Below are 15,490 nucleotides of genomic sequence, written 5' to 3'. Positions count from 1 at the left end.
AGGAAGATGAGTGCAATGACCTGTGAGATCTTCAACGAGCTTAGGCTAGAGGGCAAGCTCTGCGACGTGGTCATCAAGGTCAATGGCTTTGAGTTCAATGCCCACAAGAACATCCTCTGTAGCTGCAGTTCCTACTTTAGGTATAACAGGGTTGCTGGACTAAGCCAAAAGGGGGAATGGGGCTCATTCTGAGACATTTTGGTTCATTTCATATTTCCCACCCCATTATCTTAAGTTTAGGGACACGGTCAAAGCCCTGGGCTCCTGTAGACTGGCTCCTTTGTCTTCTGAAGAGGCACAGCTAGGGCCAGAGCCTCTTCTGTCTCGTTTTCAACTAGATTTCAACCAACTATTGGTGGGCCAGATGCTTTTTTTCTTTGATTTTCACCCAAACCAACCTTTGGGAAGGTTGGACACCTGTAGTGGATTTCCTACTTAAACTTAGATGACAGTGCCACTTCAGTCACCCCTTAAGCCCCTATCTGAGACTATCTCAAACAGGGTGACAAATTAACAAGGACTGAGAGGGGGGGAAGGGGGATGAGGGGAAAGAACCAAGGAAATATTTTTCAGAAGAAAAAGGGAGTTTGAGCCAAAACTATTGTAACCCAGGAAGTAAAAGACCTATTTTGTTCATGAGCTGAAAATATTTGAGTACTCAGTTGCAATGAAGATATGATAAGTGCGTGCCGCCCGTTGCTAGAAATTCTCATTCATCTAGACCTAGAGCAGGGTATACAAAAAGACCAAATAGTGACTATTTTAAGCTTTGCAGGCCATACAGTCTCTGTCACAACTACTCCACTCTGCCTTTAGTAGGAAAGCAGCCATAGACAATACTAAATGAAAGGGCATGGCTGTGTTCCAATAAAATTATGAAAACCGAAATTTGAATTTAATTTCCAGGTGTCACAAAATATTTTGTCCCCATTTAAAAATGTAAAAAATATTCTTAGCTCATGTGCAGTACAAAAACAAGAGTTGGGCTGAATTTGGCCGAGAGGCTGTAGGTTTTCAGACCTCTTCTCTAGAGAATTTGATCTCTGAGCCCACATTCCCTTAAACTTCCTAGAAAAAGGAAGGAAAAATATATTAGGGTAGGGGCTTCTGTCCTCTGCAACACCTAGAGAAGTACCTAGCTACATGGTAGGGACGCAATAAGTTGTTGTGGAACAGTAGTCATTTTACTCATTCAATAATTATTTTTTGAGTGCCTATTTTGTGACAGGTACTGGAAATAAAACAATGTATAGGGCTTCCCTGGTGGTGCAGTGGTTGAGAGTCCGCCTGCCGATGCAGGGGACACGGGTTCGTGCCCCGGTCCGGGAAGGTCCCACATGCCGCGGAGCGGCTGGGCCCGTGAGCCATGGCCGCTGAGCCTGCGCGTCCGGAGCCTGTGCTCCGCAGCGTGAGGTGCTCCGCAACGGGAGAGGCCGCGACAGTGAGAGGCCCGCGTACCGCAAAAAAAAAAAAAAAAAAAAAAAGTGACCAAAGTCAAAGTTCTTGGAAAGGTTCTCTTGACCACTGTTTAAAACCTACCCTCCTACCCCCGCTTCCTCACGCCAATTTATTTCCAATTTACTTATTGTGCACACTATTTGGAAAATGTCCAAATTTTCCACAAAAAGAGAAGGTGGCCGGGGGGAGGGAACATGGCAAACTAGAGAGAAAGATTTCAGTGACTGCTAGTTTCTTTCTTTCTTCCAGAGCTCTGTTTACAAGTGGCTGGAACAACACTGAAAAGAAGGTATACAACATCCCTGGCATTTCCCCCGACATGATGAAGCTAATTATCGAATATGCGTACACCCGGACCATCCCCATCACACCAGACAACGTGGAGAAGCTGCTGGCTGCTGCAGACCAATTTAACATCATGGGTGTTGTCAGGGGTTGCTGTGAGTTCCTCAAGTCGGAGCTGTGTTTGGATAATTGTATCGGCATCTGCAAGTTCACAGACTACTACTACTGCCCTGAGCTGAGGCAGAAGGCCTACATGTTCATACTGCACAATTTTGAGGAGATGGTGAAAGTCTCAGCAGAGTTTTTAGAGCTCTCAGTCACTGAACTTCAGGATATCATTGAGAAAGATGAGCTCAACGTCAAACAAGAAGATGCTGTATTTGAGGCCATTTTAAAATGGATTTCTCATGACCCCCAAAATAGGAAGCAGCATATTTCAGTTTTGCTTCCCAAGGTTGTTTAGTTATTCTTCTGTGGGATGCTTAATTGCTTTTTTTTTTTTTTTTTTGCCCGTGCCACATGGTTTGTGGGATCTTAGTTCCCCAACCAGGGATGGAACCCATGCCCCTGCAGTGGAAGCGTGGAGTCCTAACCACTGGACTGCCAGAGAATTCCCTTAATTGCTCACTTTTGATTCATTTATCCCAGAGGGATGGTCCCAAGAGCCATACTCAGAATGTTTGACAGATTCCAAGGCTGTAGTTGTACTTACATATACTTATATATGTACATCTACAGAAGGCATCCCCTGCTATTCTCTGGAATTTTGCAATTTTCTTTGCCCTTGGCATTGCTGGTTCCTTCCGCTCCAGTTATATTCTCTTTGACCAAGATTCTCCCTGGTAGTGGGGAAAGGAGAGGGCAGGCCTTCAAAAGAATTCTAAAGGGTCTTCCTCTCACCCCTTTCCTTCTGTGAGTTTCCCCAACCAAAATAGGAGTTGGACAAGAAACCAGATCATGAGTATTGCACTCAATTGTAGCCATTTGGTGCTAATTCATGTTATTTTACATATAGAGACATAGATATCCAATTACTAAACAATGACCACAGCTTTTTCTGGTCTACTAGTCCTGTCCAGGGGGCCAAGGAATGGACTAGCTCTGTGACCATTTGAGGTGGCTTCTATCTCGCTCATTCTCAGCATCCAATGTATACCACCTCCAAAAAACAAATATTTAAACTGTGAGCTGTAAATTACAAAAACAAAACAAAACATGACCCTACTGCATTCAGAGGAGACTGTAAAACTGCGGGCTTAAGGACATGGGTTTTCCAGACACCATACCTCATCGGAATGACTTTCTGTATTTCCTTCTTAGGTTCGCCTGGCTCTAATGCATGCTGAATACTTCATGAACAATGTTAAGATGAATGACTATGTCAAAGACAGTGAGGAATGCAAGCCAGTCATCATTAATGCACTGAAGGCCATGTATGACCTAAACATGAACGGACCTTCTAATTCTGACTTCACCAACCCACTCACCAGGCCCCGCCTGCCCTACGCCATCCTATTTGCAATTGGTGGCTGGAGTGGTGGGAGCCCCACCAATGCCATTGAGGCATATGATGCTCGGGCAGACAGATGGCTGAATGTCACTTGTGAGGAAGAGTGTCCTCGTGCCTACCACGGGACAGCTTATTTGAAAGGCTATGTTTATATCATTGGGGGGTTCGATAGTGTAGACTATTTCAACAGTGTCAAGCGTTTTAACCCAGTCAAGAAAACGTGGCACCAGGTGGCCCCAATGCACTCCAGGCGTTGCTATGTCAGCGTGACAGTCCTCAGTAATTTTATTTACGCCATGGGAGGATTTGATGGCTACGTGCGTCTCAACACTGCTGAACGTTATGAGCCAGAGACCAACCAGTGGACACTCATTGCCCCCATGCATGAACAGAGAAGTGATGCGAGTGCCACAACACTCCATGGAAAGGTAAGACCCCGGGGGAAGGTGGGGTTAGGAGATGTGAAAGCAAACAAGCCTGGAAATAATGGATGGAAAACAGAAGTGGCAGTATTCACTTTGCAATACTAACTCCTTCATCAAATGACTAAGTGGCCCTTTGTAACTATCTTTTCTGATTTTACTTATTAAAAAGCAATGCAGGGCTTCCCTGGTGGCGCAGTGGTTGGGAGCCCGCCTGCCGATGCAGGGGATGCGGGTTCGTGTCCCGGTCGGGGAGGATCCCGCGTGCCGCGGAGCGGCTGGTCCCGTGAGCCGTGGCCGCTGGGCCTGCGCGTCTGGAGCCTGTGCTCCGCAGCGGGAGAGGCTACAACAGAGGAAGGCCCGCATACCACAAAAAAAAAAAAAAAAAAAAGCAATACATGCACATGTGGAAAAAAGAAACTCAGACTGAAGACTGGCATCAGAAGTGTCCCCTGCCCCCAGCCACCACCGTATACACAACCCTTTCTTTCTACTCCCCAGTTTTAATAATCTTGGAACTCTCTTCACACAGGTCTACATATGTGGCGGGTTTAACGGAAATGAATGCCTGTTTACAGCAGAAGTGTACAACGCTGAGAGTAATCAGTGGACAGTCATAGCACCCATGAGAAGCAGGAGGAGTGGAATAGGCGTAATTGCTTATGGAGAACACATATATGCGGTGAGTTTCTTTTGTACAACAAAAATTATAGCCCTAGATTTTGTTAGCAAATAGGTTTACACTACCACTGGGAAGAATTTGAAAGCTTTTTTCCATGGAAGATAGTGGAAGAGGGAGGTATGAAATCACTGGTTCCCGCCCCCCCCCCCCCCCAAAAGAGGGCATCCTCAGCAAACAGAAGCGATGGTTAACAGCCAGCTGTGTTTCCTCTGCTCTCCACAGGTAGGCGGCTTTGACGGAGCTAATCGACTTAGGAGTGCAGAAGCCTACAGCCCAGTGGCTAATACTTGGCACATGATCCCCACTATGTTTAATCCTCGTAGCAATTTTGGTATCGAGGTGGTAGACGACCTCTTGTTTGTGGTGGGTGGTTTTAATGGCTTTACCACCACCTTTAACGTTGAGTGCTATGATGAAAAGACCGAAGAGTGGTATGATGCTCATGACATGAGTATATACCGCAGTGCTCTGAGCTGCTGTGTGGTACCAGGGCTGGCCAATGTTGGGGAATACGCAGCTAGACGAGACAACTTCACAGGATTAGCACTGCGTGATGAAGTGAAGTATTCCGCCTCGACAAGTACCCTACCTGTATGAGCCTCTTCATTTAGCTAATAAAAAGTCTAAGCAATAAGAATTCTTTCTTTTAAATAAATGCAGTGTTTAAACTTGTAAGAGTATTGGAAGGTGTTCAATTTAAGGGAGCCAAGGGTTGCATGACTGAAGGGAATAAGAGGGGAGGAAGAAAGCAATGCTATTCAATGGTGCAGAATTAAAAAGGAAAAATCACAGTGCAAATCAGCTCTAAAGAAATACATTTATTTAAAACTTACATTGAGATGATTAGTAGCTATAACACAGAACAAGATAACTTTAGGAACATAAAACAAGCTATTTTACAATGTAATGTCTCAAAGTGTCCTAGATTCTACATCTCCTCTGACTTAAAGGGGGGGCACTCAGATTATACTTGCAGTAGATAAGGGCTTGATACTGTTAGCCCAGAAAACTCACTATATCAACTGGAACTAAATATTTATTTTACAAATAACTCAAAGAGCCCCAGCACATGGATCATAAGATCTTCAACCATGTAGCAAGCACTACTTTTCACGACTGCATTATGCAGGAGGATTAAGTTAACAAGTGCTCTATTGTATGTGCTTCACTGTCAGACATTTCCAGTAATGGTCATGGAGAGTAAGACAAAAGCCCTACAAAGGTAATCAACAAAGAGTGGTTATTTGGCTATCTAATTAAATTCCTTGAAGCAAAATGACGATTATGTTGTTGTTATTGTATTACATCACGACTCTGAGCTGTTTTGTTTCCAATGGCCAAAACATATTATAACGTACGCATTATAACAAAAACAAAAATGGACTATTCTCAAGAAAGTAACAAACTGGAGTGATAAACTGTGACAGAATGTTTAACAGTTTAAGAAAGGAGAGGCTGAATTGTTTCTCCAAATATTCTACACTTAAATGACAACCTATAAACACCCTATGTTTCTAGTGTAGGCAGAGAACTTGCTTCACAATTCTACATATTTGGAAAAGACGTGAAATGTGGACGATACACTTAGTTTGAGGCAAGTACAAAAAAACCTCCCTTTGGTTATGCTTGATTAGGCCAAGTAACTAAAATATACCACGTCTACACTAGCAAGAAACATAAAGAGGAAAAAAAGTGTGCCCTAGAAACTGCCTTACCAGCAGCCTGAAGAGTTTAATATACAAAAGAACAGAAATCTGCCATAAACACTCTCTTTCCAGCTTCAAACTTCTGTCCTACGTAAAAAAAGATTTCAAAAGTTTTTTGGTCCCAGAAATACAAAACAAAATCAAGTAATCAAGACAAAACTGATGTCAATGAATTTTGAGGTTTTTTTTTTTTTTTTTTTTAGCAAAGTAGTTTTGAATTGGCACAGCAAAAGCAAAGTTGGGTATCAAGATACACAAGACTAATCATGCAAACACCTGCAAGTGAGATGTATTACTTAAACACTAAGCTCATGACTGACATTCTCAATATATACACTGATTTTTTTTTTTTTAACTGTGGTGGGGTAGGTATAGTTAAAGGATATCCATTCTAAGATATAAGCAGCCTCACTCAAAGTTATGTATAGTTATTACTTTTTGGTACAATCAATTCCTCTCTTTTCCTTCTACAAAAGAATAACAAAAGCAAAAAAGGTTTGCTTGAATACATATTAAACTGTCTTTTTAAAGCTGTATTTTTAACTGCTTAAATTATCAAACACAATCTTTAAGTTTTCATCAAAAAGGAAATTTCTTTCCCAAAGAGCCATTTTAGGCTGGTCATCATAATCAGAACCTTTCCAAATACTGCGGGAAGTTATCTCCAGTTTAGAATTTCAGAATGTCAGCCTTGAACAGATTTAAGCAAATCTGGTTTCTTTCCTTATTAACAAGTTAGTCAGGATATTTCAGAAACACAAGTTACTGATGTGAAATCACACATGTGAATTCAAATATGAAAATTAGGAATTCAGTAGTCAGGGACCCTGCACACATCATCATGCAAGGAAGGACTTACCCTCTTTTTCCAGCCATGGCCTAGGCTGCCTGCCGAGTTAAAAAACAACAGTTTCAATCACGTTTTCAAAACCAGATTATACCTAAATCTTATGAGTTATGACTTCCGCCACATCACGTGAAAAAAAGATAACCCTACAAATAACTTGGTAATGACTGTCTCAGAAGACAACTCTGAGACCAAAAAAAAAAAAAGGCAATCAAAATCCTTACACCCTTCTGGAGAGAAACCGGCACCTTAGTGAGCTACTAAATTATTTCAACAGCACCAAGAAAAGGCAGTTTGCTGGCACAGTCTATCAGAGAGAAATGAGAACTTCATTCAATGAACTTTTCTGTCTTACTTGCATAGACCTCTCACAACTACTTAGCACTTCTCAGAATCCAAATAGCTTTTATTAAAATAACTACAAATAAATGGAAATTAAGAAAACAGCAGAGGTGGGGTAGGATAATATATCCTCATATAGAAATAGACTTGCAGTCTCCCATCCCTACCCCAGCCTAAACTAAATGGTTTTAAAGCAGATTTCCAACACATTATTGAAAAACTTTGTCCTAGGCAGGGATACCAATTCAGAAATTTCAGTTAAGTTCTTAGGGTAGAGTCCAAGGGCTAAACATTAATAGTCTCACAGCAAGCACACTGAGAGCCAAAATTCCTGGTTGTGCTTTTTTTTCCTTTTGATGTTTGATCCAACTAATAAGATTAACTATAATGGACTAGGGAAAAAAAAAAAAATCACTGTACTTGGAATTCACCTTCTAGAATGGTATTCCAGAATGTCTAAGAAGGTAGAGACATTCTGAAAGAAACAAGAAAAGTATACTGGACCCACATTTCAGACTGTTAGAGCAGGAGTCCCTTATGCTAACTGAATGCTAAAAGTCAACCTAAGTGCTAATTTGCATAAAGCCTGGGCGCAGATAAGAGTATCAGAAGAATGCATAAAAATAAATAAAAGATAACCATAGTGATAGATTTTTAAGAGCCATAATTATGCGCCCAAATGTAGTATTCTAGGCTCAGGCAAAGTTCCAATGAAAGTCTAGGGCAACTGGATAAAACACTGTAATAATCCAGGCTGAGAAATTATAAGGCTTCTCTTCAGCAACATTTCTCTAAATTGTTACTTCCTTCCCATTTTGAAAAAAGTTTCTTTTAGAAAGGAATGGTAAGGATTCCATACAATATGCATCAGGGCAAGATTTAAAATTGAAGGCATTGTGTCGATTGTCATTGGCATTATTTACTCATTAATTTATCTTCAAATAAGCCTGCAACTCCCGAAAAAAGTGTTTTTAAATTTTTCAGTGCCTTTGATTTCTTACTCTAAACTAATAATACTTTTCTTCTTAGAGAAACAAATTCCACAGATATAACTTCCTCTGTATTCAATCAATCAGCTAAAGATCAGTACTCTTGCCAACTACCATTGTCTCAGAGTGATGACTTGAAGTTTGTAACAGTTGCTAAAGAAATGAAAAATACTCAAAACATGCATGAGCCAATCACAAATTTCTCATCCATCATCTCTTCTAGAAATAAACAAGATAGCATTTGTAGATAAACAAATACAAAAAAGTATCAGTGCAAACATTCTGAAATCATCTTGCTGAACTATTGTGCTTTTTCCTTCAAATTTCAATCTCACTATTGCACATACCTCCTGTAGGTGACAGCTCAATGCATAAATTCTGATCTTGTCAAAACCAACCATTCGGGAAAAAAATGAAAAAGATTATCAAAGTAAATGTGCAAATATAACTGGTGCTTAAAGCATGTTCAAAACGTAAGACCCTAAGACAAGGGAGTTACAACTTGCTGGCAGACACAGTAACTACACCTGGTTTTTCCACTTATCTTTAATAAGATCTTATTCAGCTAACACACACGCAAACCAAAGACGGATAAAGACTGCAAACTAACAAAAATTACCATGTATTGAATTGATCTTCCCATTCTTCAGTTTTTGACTGTATTTCCTTTATATGGGGCGATAATCAGTTCATGTAGAAAATAAGTTATCGACACACTTTTTCAAGTGACAGTCTGGGTATCTTCAGCCTCGTGAACAGGTATAACTGTTTTGAGCTGCACGTATCAGAGAACCTAGCATTCTATCTGAGAGCTCGGCACTCGTCGCATGTTTAGGGCGTGTCGATGTATTTCTTGCATCTGTCTGATCCGGTCCTTCTGCCACATTAAGTTTTGAGGCATAGGATATCTCTGAGTGCCATGCAAGTAACGGTATGGGATTCTCACATGGCAGGCAGTGGCTCTACAACGAGGCTGTGGCATGGGAGGAAGAAGCATCCACCTCTTTCTCTCAGCACAATATCGGTAAGCTTCTTTCCGATACTGTTTGTCAATATCATCACTGTTTTTCCAGCCTCCAATAATGAAAACGTCATCTTTGTAATAGCAAATGGCCGCTCCTTCGATGCTTAGGACTTCTGGAGGTAAGCTTTCAAGGATCTCATCAGAAACTTGGCTGGCAATTTTTCTTACTGCCTCTTCATTTTCTAAAGAATAACTCTTGGGACAGCATGAGGCTGTCTGATAAAAGTTTGAATTGACCACAGACATTTGGAAAAAGCAGTAATTGTCAATAAGTGGCAAAGATTCCACATCTTGCCACTGTCGAGTCTCCGTATCGTAACAAGTGATGACAGCCTTCAATCCATCTTCAGTGTCCCGGTCCACAGGAGTGCGGGCAGCGATGTACACAAACCGGTCTTCAATGGCTAGTGCTTTAACATCTCGAAGAATCTTTGGTGCCGATTCCAAGTTGTGCCATTTATCGAGCTCGGGATTATAAACAGTCACATCTTTAAAACCAGGACTGAAGTTGCCATGTCCTCCAATGCTGTATAGCTTCCCTTTGACTTCTGTTAGTCCAAAAGAATGCTTCCTTGTCATCAGACTACAAACGTGTTCCCAGGTATTCAAGTTCGGGTTATACCTTTCCACAGTTTTAGCAAACCCTGGTTCCATCGACCCAGCAACATACACGTAGGATTCTGTTACTGCAACAGCATGTCCATCAAGGTGATTATGAATATGGGGTAGGTTTACCCATCTGTCCTCATCGACAAAATATCCCACACATTCACTTAAATAGTCCCCTCCTTCTGACACGCCTCCAATAACCATGATCACGTCCATGTTTTGCCCATAGCGAGGCAATAGTGAGACATGAGAAGCGGGATGCTGGAATGTGCCAGACTGTATATTCTCGGCTCTAAGAGCATGCCTCTCCACTGCATCGGCCACCAACTTGACACAAACTTCATTATTGGCCACCAGCCTCTCTGGTTTGACATGACGAGTAAGGTAAGTAGGTTTCATCTGGGACAATCTGAGCAATTTAAAAAGTTCTTCAAAGTATCTCTCTCTCTCTTCAGCATTTCTCTGAACCCATTTCAAAACTGTTTCAAACAGAACCTCTTCAGAATCAACTGTGATCTCCAAGTCCGACAGCCAGTCTCGAATGAGGTGGAAAGGTAAAGTATAAAATTCCTCATCCTGAATGACTTTGTGGAAGTTTCTCCGTATCATATCCGCAGCTTTCAGAGCAAGTTGGCTTAGAGTATACATGTGAGCTAAGCTATGAATGGCCACACAATTAGAGAGATGAAGTTTTTTCTTGAGAAATTCTCCACAAAATTCTTTTAAACGAATTAATAGGAACCTAAAATCAAGAAAAAGGGAAAGGATTAATTTTCAAATGTGCATATTTTATGTGGCTGCACTTTGAGAGCATCTGAATTATACAAACTGAAATGTAAGCTTCATCTCACTTCATGCACAACACCTGAAAAAAGCATAGCCTCCCAAATTAAAAAGGATTGTGCTGAAAAGTAGGTTTAAGAGCATACATAAAAATCATCTTTATATGATATATTTTAAATTATTTCCATTAGATAGTTTCTATGTATTATATGTTATACAAAGTATGTATAATACACACACACACACAAAACAGAGTTTTTGATTACGTAAGGTGTTTCAGAACATATCCTTTAATAAAGTACAACAGTCCCATACTTTATTTCCACTTTAATTTGCCCTTGGCAAAGGCAAATCCCAATCCAAACTTGTCTCTGCCATCCTGCCCTAGTCCTTCGCCAGCAACCAGCCCCTTTTTAGATGAGGTTGGGTCTCAGTGAAGAGAATTTCTTTAGCATCAGCTACATGGTACAGGAACTGTGACTCATGGGAGGCTGTTTGGTCAGCTCTCAGAGGGAATGGCGGTGCAGGCTTTGTGTCAGAGGTTTTAATCTTCTCTTCACCAGAGCTTTCTCCCTGAGTAGCCCAGGGGTGGGGGCAGGGGTTTTGTCCCGAGCTGGGTTCTCATTAAAGCAGGTGAGGCAAAGGCAAACGAAAATATCTGAAGAAGCCGGGAAATAAAACAACAGCAGAAAACGTGTAGGATGGTCCACGTTAAAAAAGTAAAGAAAGTAGTTTGGCATGTAGCTGACTAGATGTTGTTTGCTCACATAAATTAATCTGGCAGAATTCAGCCCCAGGGTGGCCACTTTGAGACCACTGCTAACGAGTAAGTCCCCAGAACTGAGAACATTAAATAATGTAAGAATGACTTCATCGGGACTTCCCTGGGGTCCAGTGGTTAAGACTCCGTGCTTCCACTGCAGGGGGCGCGGGTTCCATCCCTGGTTGGGGAACCAAGATCCCACAGGCCGCTTGGCATGGCCAAAAAAGAAAAAAAAAGGAATGACTTCATCAGTCCAGGCCTCTCTCACTTCAGTAACCATTTGCTATTATGATTATTGTGCTTAATAACTGACTGCGATATGAAGGTGAATTTCAAGACAGGCTCCCTTCACCCTCTCCAGAGAACACACCATCTCAGACATAAAACAAAGACAAGGTTGAGTGGTAAGAGCTCTAGTGGCTCTCAAACATGTCTGGGTGCCAGGGTCACTCACTCCTGGGCTGCCCCACCCCCTACTTCTGATTTTTGGCAGGCACTCCAGGTAAGCCGACACGTATCCCCTTGGACAGGTATTTGGAAACACTGCTCTATGAAAATAATAGCTACTGTATACTAGGCATGTGCCATGTGACAGGCATCATGCTGGGCACTTCCTATTATCTCTTCAGGTTGTAAGTGCCTGCAAGGTAGGTATGATCAAGAGAAAGAGTATATGGGGGGGAGGTGGGGAGGTAGTAAGGAATCCTGCCTCAGAGCTGATGGGTGAGATTGGATGTGATGGTTGCAGGGCACTTAGTGCCAAACACAAGGCAGCTGCTCAGCAACTGACATATGTAGAGAAGTTCAAGTTTTAAGTAAACTGTCCGGGGTGTTCTCTCCTCTCCTCACCCCAATTCTCCAGTAAAGCAGCAGTAAATCTGAAAGAATGCAAGTTCACATGACAGAAGCAAACGTAGCTTGAATGAGTGCAATGACCCTTCTCTATCCATCTGCATTCAACAAACCTCCCACTCTTCTCTCAGATCTACATCCACCCACCCAACCCCACCCTCAAATAGATGACCCAATCTCATGCCTTGAGAAAACAGAAGCAGTCAGGCAAAAACTTCATTTTCCCACTATCTTTTTTTTTTTTGGCCGCACCTCGCAGCTTGCGGGATCTTAGTTCCCCAACCAGGGATTGAACCCGGGCCCCGGCAGTGAAAGCACCGAGTCCTAACCACTGGACTGCCGGGGAATTCTCTCCCACTAACCAATCTGTCCGCCTAACAGCTGTACGCTATACTCTGCCTTCCCAGTCCAACTTCTCCACTTTTTTTTTTTTTTTTTTTGTGGTATGCGGGCCTCCCCCTGCTGCGGCCTCTCCCGTTGCGGAGCACAGGCTCCGGAGCGCAGGCCCAGCGGCCATGGCTCACGGGCCCAGCAGCTCCCCAGACAACGTGGAGAAGCTGCTGGCTGCTGCAGACCAATTTAACATCATGGGTGTTGTCAGGGGTTGCTGTGAGTTCCTCAAGTCGGAGCTGTGTTTGGATAATTGTATCGGCATCTGCAAGTTCACAGACTACTACTACTGCCCTGAGCTGAGGCAGAAGGCCTACATGTTCATACTGCACAATTTTGAGGAGATGGTGAAAGTCTCAGCAGAGTTTTTAGAGCTCTCAGTCACTGAACTTCAGGATATCATTGAGAAAGATGAGCTCAACGTCAAACAAGAAGATGCTGTATTTGAGGCCATTTTAAAATGGATTTCTCATGACCCCCAAAATAGGAAGCAGCATATTTCAGTTTTGCTTCCCAAGGTTGTTTAGTTATTCTTCTGTGGGATGCTTAATTGCTTTTTTTTTTTTTTTTTGCCCGTGCCACATGGTTTGTGGGATCTTAGTTCCCCAACCAGGGATGGAACCCATGCCCCTGCAGTGGAAGCGTGGAGTCCTAACCACTGGACTGCCAGAGAATTCCCTTAATTGCTCACTTTTGATTCATTTATCCCAGAGGGATGGTCCCAAGAGCCATACTCAGAATGTTTGACAGATTCCAAGGCTGTAGTTGTACTTACATATACTTATATATGTACATCTACAGAAGGCATCCCCTGCTATTCTCTGGAATTTTGCAATTTTCTTTGCCCTTGGCATTGCTGGTTCCTTCCGCTCCAGTTATATTCTCTTTGACCAAGATTCTCCCTGGTAGTGGGGAAAGGAGAGGGCAGGCCTTCAAAAGAATTCTAAAGGGTCTTCCTCTCACCCCTTTCCTTCTGTGAGTTTCCCCAACCAAAATAGGAGTTGGACAAGAAACCAGATCATGAGTATTGCACTCAATTGTAGCCATTTGGTGCTAATTCATGTTATTTTACATATAGAGACATAGATATCCAATTACTAAACAATGACCACAGCTTTTTCTGGTCTACTAGTCCTGTCCAGGGGGCCAAGGAATGGACTAGCTCTGTGACCATTTGAGGTGGCTTCTATCTCGCTCATTCTCAGCATCCAATGTATACCACCTCCAAAAAACAAATATTTAAACTGTGAGCTGTAAATTACAAAAACAAAACAAAACATGACCCTACTGCATTCAGAGGAGACTGTAAAACTGCGGGCTTAAGGACATGGGTTTTCCAGACACCATACCTCATCGGAATGACTTTCTGTATTTCCTTCTTAGGTTCGCCTGGCTCTAATGCATGCTGAATACTTCATGAACAATGTTAAGATGAATGACTATGTCAAAGACAGTGAGGAATGCAAGCCAGTCATCATTAATGCACTGAAGGCCATGTATGACCTAAACATGAACGGACCTTCTAATTCTGACTTCACCAACCCACTCACCAGGCCCCGCCTGCCCTACGCCATCCTATTTGCAATTGGTGGCTGGAGTGGTGGGAGCCCCACCAATGCCATTGAGGCATATGATGCTCGGGCAGACAGATGGCTGAATGTCACTTGTGAGGAAGAGTGTCCTCGTGCCTACCACGGGACAGCTTATTTGAAAGGCTATGTTTATATCATTGGGGGGTTCGATAGTGTAGACTATTTCAACAGTGTCAAGCGTTTTAACCCAGTCAAGAAAACGTGGCACCAGGTGGCCCCAATGCACTCCAGGCGTTGCTATGTCAGCGTGACAGTCCTCAGTAATTTTATTTACGCCATGGGAGGATTTGATGGCTACGTGCGTCTCAACACTGCTGAACGTTATGAGCCAGAGACCAACCAGTGGACACTCATTGCCCCCATGCATGAACAGAGAAGTGATGCGAGTGCCACAACACTCCATGGAAAGGTAAGACCCCGGGGGAAGGTGGGGTTAGGAGATGTGAAAGCAAACAAGCCTGGAAATAATGGATGGAAAACAGAAGTGGCAGTATTCACTTTGCAATACTAACTCCTTCATCAAATGACTAAGTGGCCCTTTGTAACTATCTTTTCTGATTTTACTTATTAAAAAGCAATGCAGGGCTTCCCTGGTGGCGCAGTGGTTGGGAGCCCGCCTGCCGATGCAGGGGATGCGGGTTCGTGTCCCGGTCGGGGAGGATCCCGCGTGCCGCGGAGCGGCTGGTCCCGTGAGCCGTGGCCGCTGGGCCTGCGCGTCTGGAGCCTGTGCTCCGCAGCGGGAGAGGCTACAACAGAGGAAGGCCCGCATACCACAAAAAAAAAAAAAAAAAAAAGCAATACATGCACATGTGGAAAAAAGAAACTCAGACTGAAGACTGGCATCAGAAGTGTCCCCTGCCCCCAGCCACCACCGTATACACAACCCTTTCTTTCTACTCCCCAGTTTTAATAATCTTGGAACTCTCTTCACACAGGTCTACATATGTGGCGGGTTTAACGGAAATGAATGCCTGTTTACAGCAGAAGTGTACAACGCTGAGAGTAATCAGTGGACAGTCATAGCACCCATGAGAAGCAGGAGGAGTGGAATAGGCGTAATTGCTTATGGAGAACACATATATGCGGTGAGTTTCTTTTGTACAACAAAAATTATAGCCCTAGATTTTGTTAGCAAATAGGTTTACACTACCACTGGGAAGAATTTGAAAGCTTTTTTCCATGGAAGATAGTGGAAGAGGGAGGTATGAAATCACTGGTTCCCGCCCCCCCCCCCCC

General features: G+C 42.9%; 3 protein-coding genes across 6 annotated transcripts in view; 2 read left to right on the top strand and 1 right to left on the bottom strand.

Annotated features, from left to right (window-relative positions):
* The first annotated feature begins 6 nt into the window (after positions 1-6).
* KLHL10 (kelch like family member 10) lies at positions 7-4,995 on the top strand. Its single transcript, XM_007129059.3, has 5 exons — positions 7-140; positions 1,708-2,197; positions 3,064-3,681; positions 4,208-4,357; positions 4,580-4,995. Exons 1-5 carry the CDS (start codon positions 7-9, stop codon positions 4,952-4,954), a joined length of 1,767 nt encoding a protein of 588 aa, XP_007129121.2. The 3' UTR covers positions 4,955-4,995.
* A 256-nt stretch (positions 4,996-5,251) lies between these two features.
* The window catches only part of KLHL11 (kelch like family member 11), a 19,626-nt gene continuing 9,387 nt past the window's right edge, over positions 5,252-15,490 (bottom strand). Inside the window, exons 2-4 of one of the 4 annotated variants that reach the window (XR_003682957.2) lie at positions 8,861-10,616; positions 6,923-6,951; positions 5,252-6,150 (exon numbers count right to left, since the gene is read on the bottom strand). Coding sequence is in view for 1 of the 4 variants with exons in the window: in XM_007129087.3 (XP_007129149.2) it covers positions 9,035-10,616 (1,582 nt within the window). In the remaining 3 variants the exon portion in view is untranslated. Of the gene's footprint in view, positions 6,151-6,681; positions 10,617-15,490 lie in introns of those variants that run through there. The other 3 variants (XR_003682958.2, XR_003682956.1, XM_007129087.3) reach the window with 3 other exon arrangements.
* Positions 12,788-15,490, top strand: part of LOC112066579 (kelch-like protein 10) — a 9,626-nt gene continuing 6,923 nt past the window's right edge. Inside the window, exons 1-3 of the mRNA XM_028499365.1 lie at positions 12,788-13,180; positions 14,046-14,663; positions 15,190-15,339. Of these exons, the coding sequence (XP_028355166.1) occupies positions 12,788-13,180; positions 14,046-14,663; positions 15,190-15,339 (1,161 nt within the window). The remainder of the gene's footprint in view (positions 13,181-14,045; positions 14,664-15,189; positions 15,340-15,490) is intronic.

The sequence above is a fragment of the Physeter macrocephalus genome, chromosome 14 (assembly GCF_002837175.3).
Source record: "Physeter macrocephalus isolate SW-GA chromosome 14, ASM283717v5, whole genome shotgun sequence".
Taxonomy (NCBI): domain Eukaryota; kingdom Metazoa; phylum Chordata; class Mammalia; order Artiodactyla; family Physeteridae; genus Physeter; species Physeter macrocephalus.
This window is presented reverse-complemented; position numbering and strand designations above follow the sequence as displayed.

Bases quoted from the DNA above. Each gene is read 5' to 3' on its own strand.
- KLHL10 (XM_007129059.3), top strand. From the start codon at position 7: ATGAGTGCAATGACCTGTGAGATCTTCAACGAGCTTAGGCTAGAGGGC. The intron at 141-1,707 runs GTATAACAGGGT...TCTTTCTTCCAG, and splicing joins AGCTGCAGTTCCTACTTTAG to AGCTCTGTTTACAAGTGGCT. The intron at 2,198-3,063 runs GTTGTTTAGTTA...TTTCCTTCTTAG, and splicing joins TTTCAGTTTTGCTTCCCAAG to GTTCGCCTGGCTCTAATGCA.